This window comes from Nyctereutes procyonoides, unplaced genomic scaffold (genome assembly GCF_905146905.1).
Source record: "Nyctereutes procyonoides isolate TBG_1078 unplaced genomic scaffold, NYPRO_anot_genome, whole genome shotgun sequence".
Classification (NCBI taxonomy): Eukaryota; Metazoa; Chordata; class Mammalia; order Carnivora; family Canidae; genus Nyctereutes; species Nyctereutes procyonoides.
In genome coordinates, this window is record NW_026575051.1 from 47132704 (window position 1) to 47152786 (window position 20083).

General features: G+C 38.5%; 2 protein-coding genes and 1 pseudogene across 5 annotated transcripts in view; 2 read left to right on the top strand and 1 right to left on the bottom strand.

Annotated features, from left to right (window-relative positions):
* The window catches only part of RARS2 (arginyl-tRNA synthetase 2, mitochondrial), a 55058-nt gene extending 43143 nt beyond the window's left edge, over nt 1-11915 (bottom strand). The window contains exons 1-2 of the mRNA XM_055330042.1: nt 11827-11915; nt 2271-2344 (exon numbers count right to left, since the gene is read on the bottom strand). Coding sequence (XP_055186017.1) covers nt 2271-2344; nt 11827-11862 — 110 coding nt within the window. The 5' untranslated portion in view covers nt 11863-11915. The remainder of the gene's footprint in view (nt 1-2270; nt 2345-11826) is intronic.
* Nucleotides 11916-11983: 68 nt separating this feature from the next.
* Nucleotides 11984-20083, top strand: part of ORC3 (origin recognition complex subunit 3) — a 64788-nt gene continuing 56688 nt past the window's right edge. The window contains exons 1-2 of one of the 4 annotated variants that reach the window (XM_055330038.1): nt 11984-12098; nt 16080-16134. In XM_055330038.1, coding sequence (XP_055186013.1) covers nt 12075-12098; nt 16080-16134 — 79 coding nt within the window. In that variant the 5' untranslated portion in view covers nt 11984-12074. Of the gene's footprint in view, nt 12099-14903; nt 14921-16079; nt 16135-20083 lie in introns of those variants that run through there. The other 3 variants (XM_055330039.1, XM_055330041.1, XM_055330040.1) reach the window with 3 other exon arrangements.
* On the top strand, nt 17905-18512 carry LOC129512625 (high mobility group protein B1-like; annotated as a pseudogene).

Genomic DNA, 20083 nt, shown 5'->3' on the forward strand with positions numbered 1-20083 from the left:
TTCCATTTTTCCCTTTTAGGAAGCTTTAGTCATATATCTACAAAGAACTTTTGCTTTGTCTATTTAAAGAAGTAATTGCTGAATGTAAATTATATAAAAAGTCAAACAAATCAATCTAAATGTCTGTTAAGAGAGGACCATGATAGTATTATTTAGCCATTGTTAAAAGTGATATTTACCAAAAAAGAATGATGTCAAGGGGTAAAGGGTTCAAAAATCATGCATATGGTAGTTTTATAGCTATGTTTATTCATTTATATTTTTAGAAAGGCAGGGGGGAGGGGAAAGGGAGAGAGCAAGAATCACAAGTAGGCTTCACACAGCCTGGAGCCCGACATGGGGCCTGACCTTAGCATTCCAAGATCACAATCTGAGCTGAAATCGAGTGGGACGCTCAATCGACTGAGACACTCAGGTGCCCCTAGTGTTAGTTACATGTTTTTAAAAGCTGTAAGACACATTCAAAAAGAAATATGGAAAGTACACCAACTTGCTAACATATTGGAGATTTTTTCCTTATTCTTCTATATTTTCCTGAATTTCCTTAAGATTATGTTTTGCTTTTGTGATAGAAAAATTAATTTAGCTGTCAAAATAATCCATTGTGAAGAAAGACAGTAGGTAAGGGTACAGATGAAAAACAACTGGCTATGTGCCAATGACAGTGAGTTATGGCACATAGGGGTTCCATAAACTATTCCCTCTACTATTGTTCAGAAAAAAAAAAAAAGTTGAAAAAGCAATAGCTACTTTTCCACTACTTTTGAGGAATTGTTGTGATGTTAGAGTGAAATCCATAGACTTGAGTATTACTGGCTAATAAAGTCATTGATCCTGTCTACTATGATCAGTATTAAATAGGAATTCCACCATAGTTGAAAATATAATCGAGAGAATTAGGAAACCTAAAGTGATTCATAGGACATTAAATTAACCATATTGACAACAAAAAATTCCCCTGGCACTTAATAGCACTTTAGAATAAAGTGAGAAATACAGAACAGTTAGGTGTCATTTTTATACTGTAAAGGATGTCTGAGTTTATTATGCCAAGGCATTAGAGATTCTTTTTATTTTAAATCAATTTAATAAGCAGAATTTTAGACTTGTAGCCTAGAAAAGTTTTGAGATCCTCCTCAATATTTATATTCTATAAACCAAAGATACAGTGAAGTATAGTATCATTAAAGTAGAATTGCCCAAAGGAGCTCCTGGCAGGTAAAGAAAATTTTTTTTCAAAATAGGGTCCTAGATTGTTCAGCTTATTAAAGGCCTCTGAAACATAAACAATCAGTTTCATCATTATTCAAAATGCCATTTACAGATTTCATGAAATAGGTAACTGGCTTGGAATATTACATTAAGAGTGTGTAATGATAAGATCCCCTTGGTCTGTGGTTGCCTTTGCTACAAACTCAATGTAAAGTAAGTAGTAGGTCACTTTAAAGATACTTTCTTTCAACAAGGCCACACATGTAGCCTTTCTCTTCCACTTACCTCTTTGTCCTATTCTGAGAACAGTAGTATTCATCCTACCCTATCTTAAAATCTTGACAGAATTAAGGAGACAAAATATTAGGACATAATGGTACTGATAATTATATCTTTCCAAAGCTTAGGGCTTAAATGCATACTATGCAGCTAATTTCTTGTCATTATTAATTGACCAAGAGGGCATTTTACCCAAGTACTGATGTTTTTCTAGCCAAATGGTAAAGAAGTATCAATTAGAAGGACCAAACTCATGGAGAGATAGGTATCTTCCTGTAGCCAAGAAAGCAACTATGGGTTGTATGTAACCAACAGTTTTCTATCACTGGGAGTCCTCAAATAGAAACAAACAAACAAACAAAAACCCCAAACCACAAAAAACCTAGCAGGTAAATATAATATTAAGTATTCAAACATCAGATAGGTGTATAATCTTTAAAATCCTCTCAAAACCCCCTGAAATTCTAACTGCACTCTTAGTCCTTTTATTTGCTGTCACAGAATTAAATTTTGATCTCATTCCTAATTTTTCTTAAAAACTTTCCCATAATTATCATTAACAGCATAAACATCAAACAAACAACATCAGAGTACTAATTTAATGTGCCGTGTCAAAGTAGGTAAAACACAGATTCTAATTTTATTATTTGAGTCAATGGGAATAATATGTTACATCGTACTTTACCTTTCAAGGCTTTCAAGGTCTATTCTGTAAATTGAAGATTTTTTTTGCATATTAACAAAGTCAGCAACATTTTAAGTTGTTACAAATACTTAACTCTTTTCTGGAAATTGGAACTGCAGATATTGACTTGATCAAGTTTTCTGGTGGAAGATCCAACACTCTGGAAAGCTAAACATTAAATAAGAACCAAAACAGAGCAAGATTGTTAATAATTTTACCAGATTCAATACTACTCATCAATAAAAAGAGCATTCAGATACTTAACAACTTAAATGAACCTTGAATGCACTCCAAGTCACAAAAACCTGATCCAAAAGGCTATATAGTACATGATTTTATTTACCTGAGATTCTGGAAAACCCAAAACTATAAGGGAGAGAGAATCTTAAGGAGGCTCCAAGCCTGGCACAGAGCTTCCCTGGAGGCTCTATCACAGGACCCTGAGATCATGACCTAAGCCGAAACCCAGAGTCATATGCCCAAACAACTAAGCCACCCAGGCACCCCATAATATATGTTGATTTTTAAATTTAAATCTCAGATTACAGTTATTTTTAAATTCTCCTCTTAGGGCAGCCCCGGTGGCGCAGCAGTTTAGCGCCACCTGCAGTCCAGGGCGTGATCCTGGAGACCCTGGATCCAGTCCCACGCCAGGCTCTCTGCATGGAGCCTGCTTCTCTCTCTCTCTCTCTCTTCATCTCTATGAATAAATAAATAAAATCTTTAAAACAAAAATCTTGGGGATCTCTGGGTGGCTCAGCAGTTTAGCGTCTGCCTTTGGCCCAGGGCGCGATCCTGGAGTTCCGGGATCGAGTCCCACGTCGGGCTCCCGGCATGGAGCCTGCTTCTCCCTCCTCCTGTGTCTCTGCCTCTCTCTCTCTCTCTCTCTCTCTATCATAAATAAATAAATCTTAAAAAAAAAAGAAAAAGAATTCCTGCTTCTCACATGGAATTGCTTTTTAAAAAAATTATAGTCTTAGAAACTACATTACTACAGCCCCTACAAAAAGGTTATTTCCTTAGGCCATTTGCACAGGAGTGGATAAACATTTCCAAACCATTTATAGAATAAAGGCTGTAATAGTTCATGTTTTTATACCATGAAGTATTCTTGTCAATACAAGTGCAACAATAATAAAGGTTCTATTGTAATTTAGGGGGGGGGGAAGATTCAAATTCCAGTTCCATTTTTTCTAGCTAGGAGTCCACAGGAAAATCATTTTATATAAATGAGCTTAAGTTTTCACATATGAAAAATGGAGGTATCTATTAAACAAGAAACTAGGGCTCTTGTAAGGATCAAGAAAAATGTGTTACATAATAAGCATGTAATAAATATTATTTCCTACCTTTAAAATTAAGGTTTTATTTTGAACATAATGTCTCAAAAACCATAACCACTAAGATTTTCTGCCTAACTTAAATATAACTAAAGTCTGCTGGAAAAAAAAAAAACAAAAACAAACAAAAACTTAGTTCTATAGGTCAATTTTAAAGCTTTCCAGCTGACAAAGAAGTTTTGAACTTCAGTTATGGTTACATTAAACTGAACAACACACACAAAAAAAAATCTGTTTCTAATATAAAAAGCCACTTAAAAACTGCTTATTTCTGAGGTGCCTAGGTGTTTCAGTTAAGTATCTGCCTTCAGTTCAGGTCATGATCCTGAGATCAGAGAACTGAGCCCCATGCAAAGGTTCCCTGCTCAGCAGGGGAGTCCACTTCTTCCTCTCCCTCTGCACCCTCTGCCCCCACCCCTGCAACTCCTGTACTCCTGTGTGTGCTCTCTCTCTCATCCTCGTTCTTTCCCTTTCTCAAATAAATAAAATCTTTAAAAAATTGCTTTTATTATATCTCATTTGCTCCAAAAAAAAAAGGCTCTGAAAAGAATTAACACATAAAAATAAAATGGAAGTATAAAATCATACCAGAAAACCCAAGGTAAAGATAGTTATTGTGTTTTTTGGCAACCAAGTACAAAAGGAAGCTAACTACATAGCACAGCGCTGCCTGGCAACAAATTTTTTCCGAAAGTAGATTCTAAGACTAAGTTATATTCACAAAGATTTAAAGACCAAATTAGAAAATATCCTCAATAGCAGTTTTCCAAAGGCACAGAAACATTTCTATATGATATAAATTAAAAAACCAAAATAAAGAGACTGAGGGAAAAGGAGAAATGGAATCACTGTTTATAATGGGCACAGAGTTACAGTTTTACAAATGAAGAGTTATGGATAGGGTTGGTGGTGATAGTTGCACAACAATGTTAATGGACTTAATGCCATTGAACTGCACATTTAAAAATAGTTAAAATTGTAAATTTCATGTTGTATATATTTTCCCATAATTAAAAACAAATTAAAAACCTAGAAAGACTCTGGGATGAAGTAGTGGAATGAAATCTTCTTTACATAATCTCCCACCTCCAACCCATTATCAAACTAAAATGAAAAAGGTGGAAGAAAGAACAGAGAGGAGAAAGAAAGGAAGATAGGTAATAAACACGCAGATTGGTTAATTCTCCAGCAACAAATATACAGGATAGGCATAGTTCAAAGTTAGAAACTTCAAAAGTGATAGCCAAGGAAACAAACAGCAGTTTCTAACGAGGAAGGGAGCAGCCCTGTTTAGTAAGGCTCCTAACTTCCTAACATTTTTTTTTTTTAACAATTCTTATCAATACCCCAATCTGGAGAGAAAAAAATGAATCCCATCATTTTTTCATATATGACTGGAGGGAGATGCCTCAGAGCTGTGAGAGAGAAAGAATAAAACAGAGAAGTCCGGATTCCTAGGTGGCTCAGTGGTTGAATAAACTTAAAAAAAAAAAAAAAGCGAATTCCAGTATTTTTCAGAAGTGAAGATTCTATGGCAGCACAGTAAAGTTCTCTCCAATGGAAACACAACACATTCCCCAATTTTTTTTTTTTAAGATTTTATTTATTTATTCATGAGAGAGGCAGAGAGAGAGGCAGAGACACAGGCAGAGGGAGAAGCAGGCTCCCCGCAGGGACCTTGATGTGGGACTCGATCCCAGGACCTGGGGATCACGCCCTGGGCTGAAGGCAGATGCTCAACCACTGAGCCACCCAGGCGCCTGACAAATTTTTAAAAACATAAATTGGAAGTAATCAGAGAAAGATAAATAAAATTGGGTACAAGATAATCCAACCTTACGATGATTGGTGCTCCTAAAACATAAAAGAGCAGGAAAGAAGCAAGCAGACAGGAAGAAAAGTACAATGGTTCTCTAGTAGCATATACCATAACGATAAAGAGACAAAACCCAAAGCTATACTCTTCAAAAAGTGATAGCCCAAGGAAAGATGCAAAAGATTCTGAAGCAGAATGGAACAGTCTTGTGTAGCAGGGCTTCTTGGTCTCTTTTAATCAGAAGCTATAGAGATGAAGCAACAAAACCCAAGAAAAATAAAAAGTATTCACAGAAACAGATCTTGGCTCCCCCAAAAGCAAGGCCTGAGAAACAACTTTGTGCAGGTAGTTTATTTGGGAGGTGGTGATTCCTGAGGGCATAAGTGATAGACTGAGAAGCTTGAGAAGGAAGGAGCAAAAGTTAAGATTGTGCTGTCAAGGTTACCGCTATAAACAATGGGGGCTTAATTTCCATGGTACCTCCTAAGAAGCACAAATAAGGTCTACCAAAATTGTTTATCCAAATATAGGAAGCAGGAACCCCCATTACCCACTGATTGAGACCTGTCCTTGACAGTGTTAACTGCCACATTTGAGCTGAGTATAGGCTGGACCCAGCAGGCTTTTAGATTAGATGAGGTGTTATTAGCAATAAGTGATTGGAAGCACCTGTGAAACTGGTCATACAAGTGGCAGCTGGAACCAGAGGTGTGACCAATGGGATGGGAGGGCATAATAGTCAATAAAAGGGAAAATTTCCCTGAGATAAGGAACCAAATGTAAATTGTGGTATATTGCTGCAATGACACACAACAGTAAAACGAAAGAACTGGATTTCCGTGCATCATTATGGGCATATCTTTTTTAAAAACTTGAAGCTAAGAAATAAAAAACCCAAGTTGCAGAAGGATGATTACAGTTTGACTACCTCTTTTTTTTTTTTTTTTGACTACCTCTTACAAAAAATAACTTGAAAAAGAATACTATTTAGGAATATATTCATAGGTAGTTAAGTGACATACACAGATATAATAAACACAAAACCTCATAAGCGAGGAAAGAGTTTGCAGACAGGGATGGGTACCCAGGATATTTAAATAGTAACAGTTTATTTCTTGGGGCACCTGGGTGGCTCAGTTGGTTAAGCATCTGCCTTCCACTGGGGTCGTGATCCCAGGGTCTTGGGATCGGGTCCCATGTCGGGCTCCCTGATCAGCAGGGAGCCTGCTTCTCCCTCTCCCTCTGCCTGCTGCTCCCCCTGTTTGTGCTCTCCCTGTCAAATAAATAAATAAAATCTAAAAAAATAAATAGTAACAGTTTATTTAAGCTGAGTGATGGGTACATATTAACTATATTTTTCTCCATGGTTAAATATTTTATTAATAAAAGAAAAACCAGGGCTGCCTGGGTGGCTCAGCAGTTAAGCGTCTACCTTCAGCTCAGGGCGTGATCCTGGAGACCCGGGATATAGTCCCACATTGGGCTCCCTGCATGGAGCAAGCTTCTCCCTCTGTCTGTCTCTGCCTCTCTCTCTCTGTGTCTCTCATGAATAAATAAAATCTTAAAAAAATAAATAAAAAAGAAAAAAATGAGTGGTGCCTGGGTGGCTCAGTCAGTTAAGCATCTGCCTTTGGCCCAGGTCAAGATCCCAGCGTCCTGGGAAGGAGCCCTGCATTAGGAGCCCTGCTGAGCAAAGCAGAGAGCCTGCTTCTCGCTCTCCCCCTGCTTGTGTGGGCACTCACGCGTGCGTTCTCTCTCTCTCTCTCAAATAAAATCTTAAAAAACTATATCTACAAGTCAAAATAAATTACTATGTCAGGAAAATATAATTTGGAAAATTCAACACTGAGATACATCCTGCTTAAGTTATAAAATTTCAAAAATAAAGCACTCAATCAAGAAAACTCCAGGGACGAAATAAATGCAGTTTACTTTGTAACCATATTACCTAATTACAAATCATGATCTGGTTAAAGCAAATAATTGAGCAATGACATTACATAGGACTAGATTAATACACAGGAGAAGTCGTAAACTGGTATGTTTGTTTCACCTGCTCAGCTGTTTTTTAATGTGAATTGTCACATATGAAAACTGATGTATGCACTTGCATCCGTAGTATCCGTGTTTGGAAAATTCAAATTCAGAACTCAATAATCTGGTGTTACTGCCTTATTTCTCAAATGAAGACTTTTGATATTACTTCTAAACAGATTTGAGAGAGCGAATCTCAAGCAGCTGAGTGGGGCTCAATCCGAGGACCCATGAGACCATGACCTGGGTGGAAACCAAGAGTCTCACAGTTAATGGACTGAGCCACTCCAGTGCCCCATAAACATGCTAATTTTCTAATGATTCAAACCTCCTTTTGATCCTACTAGGGTATTTTATCTGAAAAGTCAAAATTTCTTAAAAAAAAAAAACAGTTAAAAAAAAAAAGCACCTTGAGCCCTTCTGAAAAATCTGCTTATAGAGAAACCCAGTCAATTAAGTCATAGCTCAGGTGGTAATGCATAGGCGGTGCTTCTAAGTGGTAAGTGTCTGACTAGTGGGTTTCAGCTCAGGTCACGATCCCAGAGTCCTGGGCTCCACCATGCTAAGTGGGGAGTCTGCTTGATATGCTTTTCCTCTCCCTCTGTCCTCCCTGCACCCCCGCTCCCCCTCTTTCTCGCTCTGTCTAAAAATAAATCTTAGAAAATTAAAATTCATAGGAAACAAGTTGTACAGCTATGCTTAATAAACAGACAATATGTGTTACACGCTTTTAGTGAGAAAGTTACCCAAATTAGGAAAGGTAGAGGAGGGATGCCTGGGTGGCTCAGCAGTTGAGCATCTGCCTTTGGCTCAGGGCATGATCTGGGAAGAAGTCCCACATCAGGCTCCCTGCATGAAGCCTGCTTCTCCCTCTGCCTGTGTCTGTGTCTCTGCCTCTCTCTCTCTCTCTCTCTCTCTCTCATGAATAAATAAATAAAATATTAAAAAAAAAAGAGGGGCTTGGGGAACTGATACAAGAATATGTTGATACTCTGGCTATTACAATTGCTGTGAATAAAAAAAATCATTTTTTCTCACCCAGGGACCTCATGGTTTCTGCCACCATCCATGGAACTGTGGTAGACTGGTAGGATAAAGTCATAAACCCCTCACAGTTATTGACATTATGCACTTTCTGTTAACATTATGTCATTAGATCTTATCAATGGCCCCATAGAGTTCAGCAAAACTGCATGGTACATGTGAAATATTCCACAAATGGTAATTATTATTGTCTTCATCATCATTAATCCTTGCAACAATCCTGTAAACTTGGAATCAATACCATCATTTTATAGCTGACAGGTTAATTAACCTGCCAAGAGTAGGTTAGTCACACAAATGGAGGGACTACAATTTTAATCCTTTCCATTTTTACTATTTTATCTCACAGCTTTAAAACTATGAACTCATTTGGCAAAGCTGAAAGCTTTATATTACATTGCAACAACTTACTTTTTCTTTAAATATGTATCCAATACCTTCTATGTTTCAGACACTTTGCTAGTTCTAGGGAAATAGTAAATAAAATACGCTGTCTTCATGAAGCTTATAGAGAAAACATGGCAAAACAAGGAAATAAAACAATGTAACAAATTCCCTAATAACTAGCTAATGAAAGAATTATTAACTCTTATAAATGCTATGATAGAAGCAAACAAGGGTGTGAGAAATGGAGCAACTGGAGGACACACTTTTCAAACTACAGGTTGTCAGTTGGGAATAAATTCAGTGAGTCACAACCAGGATCTTTTGAAAAATGTAGTATGGAAAAGAATGGACACACATTATAAGGAAACTATTGTTTTGTGAAACTTCCATCTTGCACAAAGGGTCATGATACAAAATCATTTCCTTTAGGCACTGGGAATAATCTATGCAACGGGAATGGAAAGACCTTGCTTTGTTAGAAAAACAAAATTTAAATTAGTGTGGCTAGGATCCTGCAGAACGGAAGAATAGGATGGTATTAATGGAGGTTGGAAAGAAAGATGTTAAGGTTCTGGTAGAAAGTTTGTGCAATGTAGTTTTAAATAGATAAGTGATATGATTTGATTTACATGTGAGAAGTCACTTTACTTGCTTTAAAGAGAATGGATTTGAGGGATGGCAAGGATGGCAATCCATTAGAATGCTGTTGTAAGCCAGTGACGTAGGTTGCGTGGTTTGGGATAAGGGGCCAGGAAGGGCAACAGGGATGGAAAAGAATGGATAGATTCAAGATATTATTTTGAAGATAGAGTCCAAAGAACTTGCTGAAGTGAGGCCCAAGAGGCATACTCTAAATTTCAGTCATATTCGAATATTGTGGTTCCATACCACATATACTATGATCTCCCATGGGTCTGTTGTCCACACATATGATGTTCTTGGAATACCCTACCACTCCCCTAGCTCTCACCCTTTTACCTTGGTACACTCCTATCCATCCTCTCTTCAGGACTGAGGTCCCATGTTACCTTTTCCACAAAACATTCCCTGACATCTGGAAGCTGTCTCCTCCATATTCCCTTAGCACTTCACACATTTCTAATACACTGGTTACAGACTGTACTTCAATTAGCTGTTTATACATGCGTTTCCCCAAGTTAGTCCAGAGCCCTGTTAGGGCAGAAGCTATATCCTAGCTTCTAGAATTGAATTCTATTCACTTACAACCCTGGGACTGATGATAGTATTTTTTAAAAAATGTAGATTCGTCATCAAAATTTGCTGAATGTTGTGCCATTTCATGTAATACATTCCTTCATTCCTAAACTAGCAAAAGATCCTCATTCATAAACATATGTATCACACATATTTTTATTTAACCTCATCTCCGATCATCCCTCAATGACTCCATGTTTGGAGAAATATGCATTTGCTTAGTTTATGTTGCTATACAAATCTGTTAGATTGTTTAATGATCAGACTGTGCTTCTTGCCTTCATAAACTACACAGCACAGCATACATGAAAAAGACTGACTTTGAAGTTAGATCCCTGTTCATAATCCAACTCTTCAATTCATTAACCATGTGCAGACCCCGGCCTTGGGTAGGTTTTTAATCTCTCTGAATCTCAGTTTGCTCAACTGGACAAGGTTAATAATTCTCTGTCATAAGGTCATCACGAGGCTTAGATGTGAATGTAATTAGCAGAAATACACTACATATTAGTTCCTGTTTCTCCAACTTACCTTCTTTACAAGAAAGAATACAGCCTTTGCAAAACTAAACAGAAAATGTTTCTGGTTGGCCTTATCTTGACCTACCGGTTGAGGATGGAAACCATCTTGAACTTCTCCCTACCCAAACACAGCTTGAACACTGAGGTCCAAAACTACCCACCCTGGATACAGCCTACTGTCTACATCAGTATGACTGTATTGTTTCCTTGTCTTCATTAGCATCACTTTACTATTCTAGGAGACTCCTGCCCAAATAGCTTGATTGTTGATTACAGGAACTTCTTTCTCCCAATCTTATAACTATTAAGATCAGTATCCAATCCTAATCAAGCCATCTCCTCCACTCCTCTGCCCCTCACCCTCTGCCACTGAAAGACTAGCTTTAAACTAATACATCAAATTCTCAAGAAAAATCTGACCTTGCCTTCCCAGACGATACCACCAAAAACTCTGCTGAAGTGTTCTTTCTTACTCCAGTAAACCATAAACTCAGCCTTGTCCTATCAGAAGGTCCCACGGTGGTACCTGAGAAGCCGCCACTGGACAGGGCAGTACATCTTTAAGCATAAAGGCAGAGGAATTTTCTCATAAAAGTCCAGAAATATCATAAAAATGAACTGAGGAAAATTATATGCCAGGCAAAATACGTCCACTGATAAAAAAGAAATGGGTTTGTCAAGACAATTGAAAGTTTTGTTGCAAAATTTCAAAAGGGGCCGATGAACTCCAAAAATTCTTTTTGCTGAAATCTAACCTGTTAAGGTGTTTTATTCCTTTCCTTACTACAGAGCTGTTCACATAGAGGACTCTGAATCAAGTAAAACAGCATCTCGCGTTATCTTTGGAGTTACCAAAAGTAATGCCAGGACAGGAGGCCAAAACGACTTTGCAAGACAAACGACCAGTTTTTAAATTAGATCCTTTCAAATGAAATTTTAGAACCACTCTCGAGTTCACCAAGTGTAAGGAACACTAATTTCTAAAGGATTCTTCTAATCATGGCCCAATGACTTTCCACTAGGGTAAAGCATACAAAGCTGTGCGGGGTGCGAAGGAGGGAGGGAAGCCACATACGTTTGCTTTTCAAGGTTTACTTTGCACCCTGGGAAACCGATTTGGGTCGCACGGCCGAGCCACCCCCGAATCTGCTGTAACAACTCGAGCAGCTCCAGAAAGGAGGGAGGAGGCGGCAGAAACGGGGCTTCCGTGGAATCCGCCCTCTCGCTAACGGAGCGCTGGCCCAGGGTGGGGTTCCGCCAGGGCCCTGCTTCTGCGAGTTCCCTGGTCCGTACCTGACAGGCGATGGACCTGCGGAAGCCACAAGCCATGTCCGCCTCCACCAAGCGCGCTCCAACCTCCCGGCCCGGACCTTTGCCCCGCCCTCCGCTGTACGCCCCGCCTAGCGCGCCGGAAGCCCGCCCCGAAGGGTCCTGCCAGCCAATCAAGAAGCCGCGTGGCCGTCCACTAACCTCTGCCCTGCTGCCGCGAGGGAGCGCGGGAAATCCCGAGCGCAGAGGCGATCCCGCGAGCGGCTGGGGCCATGGCCACCTCTTCGGTGTCCAAGGTATGTGAGGGTCGGACGCCCGCTAGACTCAGACGTCGTCTCCTTCTCTTTTGAAGAAGGCATGTAACAGAGGTTACGTAGGCTTCGGCGAACCGGCTGGTGGGGAGCGAGTGGCGGGCTGAGCTGGAGCGTCGTACTCCAGGGGCAGTTGAGGTCAATTTTGTTTGGGGGAGCAAAGACACCGATCTACCTTAGTTGTTTTGGCTGGGAGACTTTAAAGTTCAGGTTTGTGGAGGTCGAATTCCCCGAGGATGAGCCCCAGTCTCCCTTTCTCTTTCTTTCTTATAAGTATTTATTGTGCGCCAAGCGCTCCCGTTAGGTACCGAGATAAGCGTGGTAAACAAAATAGACTGCGCTGAAGAAAGACCAGCACCGATGAACGAAGTTAACAAATTGTCATAAATGTTAGACAGCCCGGGGTCTGCGAAGGCCTCTGAAGAAACCGACATTTTAGCTGAGACCTGAAAAATAAGTAGAAGTTAGGATTGGGGAGTATAGGGAGACTGTTCTAGCTTAGAGAGTGACATGTTCTTTGGTCTAGAAGATAGAAATAAAGTGACCTGTATTAAAGAAATTGAAAAATCAGTACAATCAGAGAGGAAGTCTTATGAAAAATGAGAAGAATAACCTAAGTGTGCATGTGTCAGAGGAGATCCGGTAGTCCTCATATGGGCTGTCTAGATGGCCAAGGGATTGTAGGGAGACATGATAGTGTGGTTGGTAAGAAGATAAATCCTAGAGCTCTATTATCCAATTAAGTAGCCAAAGGCCACATGTGGCTATTTCAAATTTAATTAAAAAAGTAAAATTTGGGGATCCCTGGATGGCTCAGCGGTTTAGCGCCGCCTTCAGCCCAGGGCGTGACCCTGGGGACCTGGGATCAGTTTCACGTGAGGCTCCCCGCATGGGGCCTGCTTTTCCCTCTGCCTGTGTCTCTGCCCCCCCACCCCACCCCCGGGTCTCTCATGAATAAATAAATAAAATCTTTAATAAAAATAAAAAAATAAAGTAAAATTAGATAAAATTAGAAATTCATTTTCTCAGTCTTAACTAGCCACATTTCAACTGCTTAATAACCACATATGGTGGTGACTGTTGTATTAGTGCAGACATGATAGTTCTCCTTCATTACCAAAGGTTCAATTGAACAGCACTGCTACAGACCAAGTAAAAGTAAGACCATTAGTAATATGGGTGCAGCCAGATGCCCCTGAAATTAAACTGTGATAAAGTTGAGAATGTAAGTGAAAAAACTGCAGTCATTTCTTCCCATGTTAAAACAGTACATTAGAAGGCTCTTTCATGGATCTGATCTTTAGTTTTGACTAAAATTAAGCTAAAATTATAGGAAAGAGTGCCTTCTGAGACTATATCAAAGGGAAACTAAGCCACAGAGCTTAAGTTTACAGAAGATTGGCTGTGCTCTAGGTGCAAATGCTGGAAGAGGTTTAACTGTGCTGGTGTAGCCCAGGCCGTGGGGGCGCAAGAGCACCTGGCTCCAGATATCTGAAACCAACCAGCTTCAGCCAGTCACTGCTGTCAAAATCCAAAGTCAGAGAAATGAGTGGTAGTGAAACAAAAAAGGAATTTAATTCAGTGAGGCCAACACTGATAAGACAGCAGCCTAGAGTCTCAAAGACTCTCCAAAGTGCTGAAAATACTTCCAGGTTTAAATGAGGAAAATTTGGGACAAAGGAGGGCCGGAAAGGTCCGGTTGATCATTATCTTGGAGTCAATCCTGGGCTAGTTCTTCCTGGCTCTGGGCAATCCTTATTGCTTAAGGGATTAGTTTTGGTTCCCCTCAGAGGATGCTGTGCCCACAGAATGTTTTTCTGGAAAAAAAAAAAAAAAAAGAACTTAATTAGAAAGTTTGAGATCAAAATGGAGATAGTTCAAGTTCTCTTACACTAGTATTTTTTATTAGGGTTGGTACTGTTTGGGTTTTGCCCTCGTTTTAAAGATCCATAAATTTTGAGTGGTCTGCCCCCTAATCCTTTTCATTGTTTCAGGCTCTTATTTTTGTGTCTTGCAGAATTGTGGTTTTTTTTTTTTTTTTCAGGAGAACATTTCTGGCATTATAATAGAAATGCTTGTATTGAAATGATTATGAAGGGGACCTTGCATGAATAAGAGTCTTTAAGGACTATATTAGGTATTCATGGGACTGCTAGCTTTTTTTTTCTTTATCTAAACTTCCTTCTCTTTGTCATATTTTCTACCTGATAGCTCTCCTGCTAGACTGCTTCTTCTGTCTCAAACACCATCATTTAATCAGCAGTTCGAAGTGGTTAACCATATTACTTACTACCTGCTATTTATTAGGACCTATTCTGAGCACTGGTCATATCTCACTCCTTCGTAGCTCCTTTTCCCTTACTGAATTGCAGGTAGTTATAGAAAGAAGACAATGGGGGATCCCTGGGTGGCTCAGCGGTTTAGTGCCTGCCTTTGGCCCATGACGCGATCCTGGAGTCCTGGGATCGAGTCCCATGTCGGGCTCCCGGCATGGAGCCTGCTTCTCTCTCCTCCTGTGTCTCTGCCTCTCTCTCTCTCTCTCTCTCTCTCTCTCTCTCTCTCTCTCTCTCTATGTCTATCATGAATAAGTAAGTAAATAAATCTTTAAAAAAAAAAAGAAAGGAGACAATGACAAGCTTGTTGTGATACTACAAGATTTTTCTAAATGTAAATGTGTATTTCAGTAGTTCAGTAGTTGCAGATACAAGAGTATAAGGCACAGTTCTTATTTTGGGTCTTGTAATGCAAATGGCCACTTTATATTTGCAGAGCTGTCTTTGGCACTGTCCTGAGATGACTTTTTCTAGGTATAGTTTTTTCATTTTTTCTTTCATTTTCCATATTAATGGCAGTCTTTAAGAAGCTGTACATGGTGCATGGATTGGTAGAATAAACGTAGGACCAGTAGCTTGGGGGCTATATATCACTAGTCAAATAATAACATGAAACTAAAGGTAGCTAGGAAATTACCAGAAAAATTACTCGGTAAGCATTCATTCATATACTCATTGCCTAATGTTTATATTAACACTGTCCTAAACACTGAGGAAACAATTATGAATTATATGCAGTATGTGCCCCAAAGGTACTCACAAACTACTTGTGAGAGAGAGAGACCTGTAAATAACCATGATACACAGTGAAAGTGATTTAAAACAAAGCAAAATAAAGGCATTCAAGTATTGTGAGATCTTAGGGAAAGGAATAATTCTAACTAGAGAACTGAGGAAGGTTTCCCAGAACAGATGAATAAGACTCTTATCAGATGAAGAAAAGTGTATAAGGATAAAACAATAGACAAATTATCTATTTCCTGACCAGGTTATGGATATTTAAAGTTTAATTAAATAATATTTCCTTTAAAATGAGAGAGTATCACTATTTTGATGAATAGAACTAATGTTCTTTCTTTAAGTTTTATAAAAATAGAACCTTTCTGGATTTACATTTCATCAGCTTTTTTTTTTTTTTTTTTGTCTCTTAGATTAGGTTCCTAGGAGCAAAATCAAAGACGAGCATCCCAAGGGAAGGAGGAGAAAGAAATGGATAGTCCCCTTGTTTAACAATTTTTCTTTAAAAAAAAAAAAAAAAGGAATTTTTCTTCTAGGGGTGCCTGGGTAGCTGAGTTGTTTAAGCCTTTGACTTGATTAAACTCAAGTCATGATCTCAGGGGTCCTGGATTGAGCCCCCCTGTCGAGTTCTGGGCTCAGCAGGGAGTCTACTTGGGATTCTCTCTCGCTCTCCCACTCTCCCTCACTCACTCATGTGCTCATGCTCTCTCTCTAAAAAATAAATATTTAAAAAAAAGAATTTTCCTGTTACAATTGATTGAAGAGAGGTGATTTCTTAGCACTTTAAAGAAATACCTTTTTAGAAAATCTCATTCATAAGATACTTGGTTAATCAGATTTATCTGTTCCTTGCCTACTTTGACTTTATACTTTTTTCTTTCTTTCTTTTTTTTAGGGCTGCTTTGTGTTTAAGCCAAACTTCAAGAAGAGAAAGATCTCTGTACCAGTAGGTAAGAGATACCAAATTGGTTAGTTTTCTTCCCCTAAGTCTTGAACTTACCTAACTAAACCTAGTTGAATTCAGTAATTCTTTTGTCTAAGTTTGACTTACTTATCTTCTTGTAGCAATTATGTTCCAATGTATAGTGAAAGAGTTAAGTTACATCCCAGAGTTTCAGTCTAAAAGGGAATCCAAGTATACCTTCAAAAGGAAAATTGGAAAGTAAATTTCCTTCAAAAGATATGTCCCCATTCTTCAAAAGAGATTGTCTTAGGAGTGCTTGGCTGGTCAGATGGTGAAGCATGCAACCCTTGATCTCGGGGTTGTGAGTTCAAACCCCACATTAGGCGTAGAGCTTACTTAAATATATAAATAATAGGCTAACTTAGATGGAAGTTTAAAAAAAGAGAGAGCTGGTTTTAAAAATCTCAGTGATTTCCTGGGGTGTGGTAGAGGAAGTTGACTGCAAAAGGGCAAAAGATACTTTTTGGACTAATGGAAATGTTTTCTAGATTGAGGGAACAGTTATATGAGTGTTTATTTTTATTAGGACATAATAAACTATTAAAATGGGCATATTAAGAAAGAACCTTTTTTTTTTTTTTTTAAATCTCCAGCTATCTGCTTAGTGATCATGTTAGGAAGAATTGACTTTTTCAAGCAAATCATGATAATACTGTCAAAATGTATTTTGTTCTGTAGCTGCAGATTAGAATCACTTGGGGAACTATTTTAAAAAAAAATTGGTTTTTTTTTTAGGACATAGTCATGAGTTCACGTACAGTTGCAAGAAAGTGTAGAGAGTTCCCTTGTGCCCTTTACCTAGTAATCTCAGTGGTAATATTTTGGGTATCTGGTATAGTATCACAATCAGAAAACTCAATATTGGTACCATCTATTGACCTTATTTAGATTTCAACTTGGGGAACTTTTTTTTTTTTTTTTTTAAGATTTTATTTATTTATTCCTGAGAGACAGAGAGAGAAGCAGAGACACAGGCAGAGGGAGAAGCAGGCTCCATGCTGGGAGCCCAGTGTGGGACTTGATCCTGGGACTCCAGGATCACACCCTGAGCTAAAGACAGGTGTTAAACCGTTGAGCCACCCAGGGATCCCCAACTTGGGGAACGTTTTAAAGATACTAATGCCCAGATCTCAAAATCAGAATCTCTGGGAATGATACCTAGGTATTGGTACTTCTTAAAAAGCTTCTCACAGGCTTATTATTTATACTTATTATTCAGTACTATAAAGATTAATTCTGATGGAAAGATTGTGATATGGAATTAAGCATATTTATGCACTAGTTTTGAGTTAAAAAAGAAAAACTGAACTATACCACTGTTTGACGAAGGAAATAAATAACTTGCATTTATTGACAGGGAGTTTTCTAAATCATTGCATGATTCAGACCTTAGAGTGTTACTACTTCAGTTTGAGACCAACTAGATAAGAAACCTGTGGTCAAGGAGCAAATAATAAAATGATGGTCATACTGAAGGGACCAGAGGGTAGAATATATGATTTATAAGAATCTGGTTTCTCATTAACAGAATAAACAGTGATCTCAAGTTCTATACTCTTAGACTTAAAGACATGAAACTTTCTGTATTCCCTGCCCCCACCCCCAATAAAAAGTGAGTGATAGACTTGGAAATAGTGAACAAAGAATAGTTACATTATATTGCAGTACACTGAGCTCCATAGAGACAGTGCTGGAGCAAGTGAGAGCCAGACGGGCACTGGGCAACTCTGTGCCTCACTGAGGAAAATAATTAAACATGGGCAAAGGAGATCCTAAGAAGCCAAGTGGCAAAATGTCATCATATGCATTCTTTGTGCAAACTTGCTGAGAGGAGCACAAGAAGAAGCACCCAGATGCTTCAGTGAACTTCTCAGAGTTTTCTGAGAAGTGCTCAGAAAGGTGAAAGACCATGTCTGCCAGAGAGAAAGGAAAATTTGAAAACATGGCTAAGGTGTACGAGGCCCATTATGAAAGAGAAATGAAAACTTATATCCCCCCTAAAGGGAAAACAAAAAGGCAGTTCAAGGATCCCAATGCACCTAGGAGACCTCCCTCAGCCTTTTTCTCATTTTGTTCTGAGTATTGCCCAAAAATCAAAGGAGAGCATCCCAGCCTATCCTTTGGTGATGTTGTGAAGAAACTGGGAGAGATGTGGAATGACACTGCTGCAGATGAGAAGCAGCCTTATGAAAAAAATACTGCTAAGCTGAAGGAAAAATATGAAAAGGATATTGCTGCATACCGAGCTAAAGGAAAGCCTGATGTGGCAAAAAAGGGAGTTGTCAAGGCTGAAAAGAGCAAGAAAAAGAAGAGGAGGAAGATGAAGAGGATGAGAAGGAAGAAGACGAAGAAGATGATGAATAAGTTGGTTCTAGTGCAGTTTTTTTTTCTTGTCTATAAAGCATTTAACCCCCCTGTACACAACTCCTTTTAAAGAAAAAAATTGAAATGTAAGGCTGTGTAAGATTTGTTTTTAAACTGCACAGTGTCTTTTTTTTGTGTGTGTGTAGTTAACACACTACCGAATGCGTCTTTAGATAGCTCTGTCCTGGTGGTATTTTCAATAGCCATTAACCTTGCCTGGTACAGTATGGAGGTTGTAAATTGGCATGGAAATTTAAAGCAGGTTCTTGTTGGTGCACAGCACAAATTAGTTATGTATGGGGATGGTAGATTTTCATCTTCAGTTGTCTCTGATGCAGCTTCTACAAAATAATTGTTGTTCTGTTAACTGAATACCACTCTGTAATTGCACAAAAAAAAAATGTTGCAGCTGTTTTGTTGACATTCTGAATGCTTCTAAGTAAATACAATTTTTTATTAAAAAAGAATAGTTACATTATAAATTATTTTTAAGTGATTGACTTATGAACATATTGCTTTAATGTTGGAGATTGCTAAACTTGAAGTAGTTCTTTTTCAGAGAAAATTCAAGTTTTGTTTCCCATTATGTATGAAAGATACAGAGCATGAAATGACATCTGGTATCGGCAATGTCATTATAACTAATTAAATTGTTAGTGTTTATTGAGGTTTGATTATATGCTAGATTATTCTAAACCCTGTATATGTGTTACATAGTTTAATCCTCTCAGCAGACTGTGAGGAATGTATTATAATTATGTCCATTAAAATATATGAGGAGGATACTTAGAACTTTCTCAATGATAGTGCTAGTAAGCGGCAGAGCTGGGATTTGAACCTAGGCTGTTTGATTCCAGAGCCTTTGGTCTAACCAGTACTTGGTACTGTCTCCATAATATGAGGCAAGTTTTTGCTTAGAACTTTTTCTGTTGAATTTCAGCTATCATTTATTAAGATTTGTTTAAAGTTTTAGTATTACTAAGCCTAATTTGTATAATTTGAAGTTTGCTTTGAAGTATATTAATTTTTTTTTACTGTGCTGACCTAAGACCAATAGATAAGGTTTCGATATGAGAATCTTAGAGGAATTGACAATTGACCCTGATTAAGACAGATGGTGTAGGAAAAAGGAAAACATATCCAGATTTTAGCACTTGCCTTCACTGGCTTCAATTCTTGAAACAGATTGCCTGAAGAAGTAGGAAGATGCCCTGCATTTTGCCCACCATCTGTCCCCTGACTTGAAGACACTTGGATGTGTACTTAAGAGAAGACTGGTAACTCTCCCTCTCCTCTGCGTTCTCTGGATGACTGTACATCCACGAAAACGACTGGGCAGGAACTGGAGAGAAAGAGACAGACTGAGCCCTGTGTAGGAGAGGTTCACATTGAAGTAAAACACTGTGTGTAGGAGCAGGAGGGAACCTGTCAACAGCAAGAGCTTCTATTTCTTAGGTCTTCTCAATGTGTTTTTTACCTTTCTGATCTATAAATGACTGAGAGAAGTCATGGTAACAAGTTAAATTGTCCTGCTGTTTTCCAATTTCTGACAGTTTTTTTGTTAATATTTT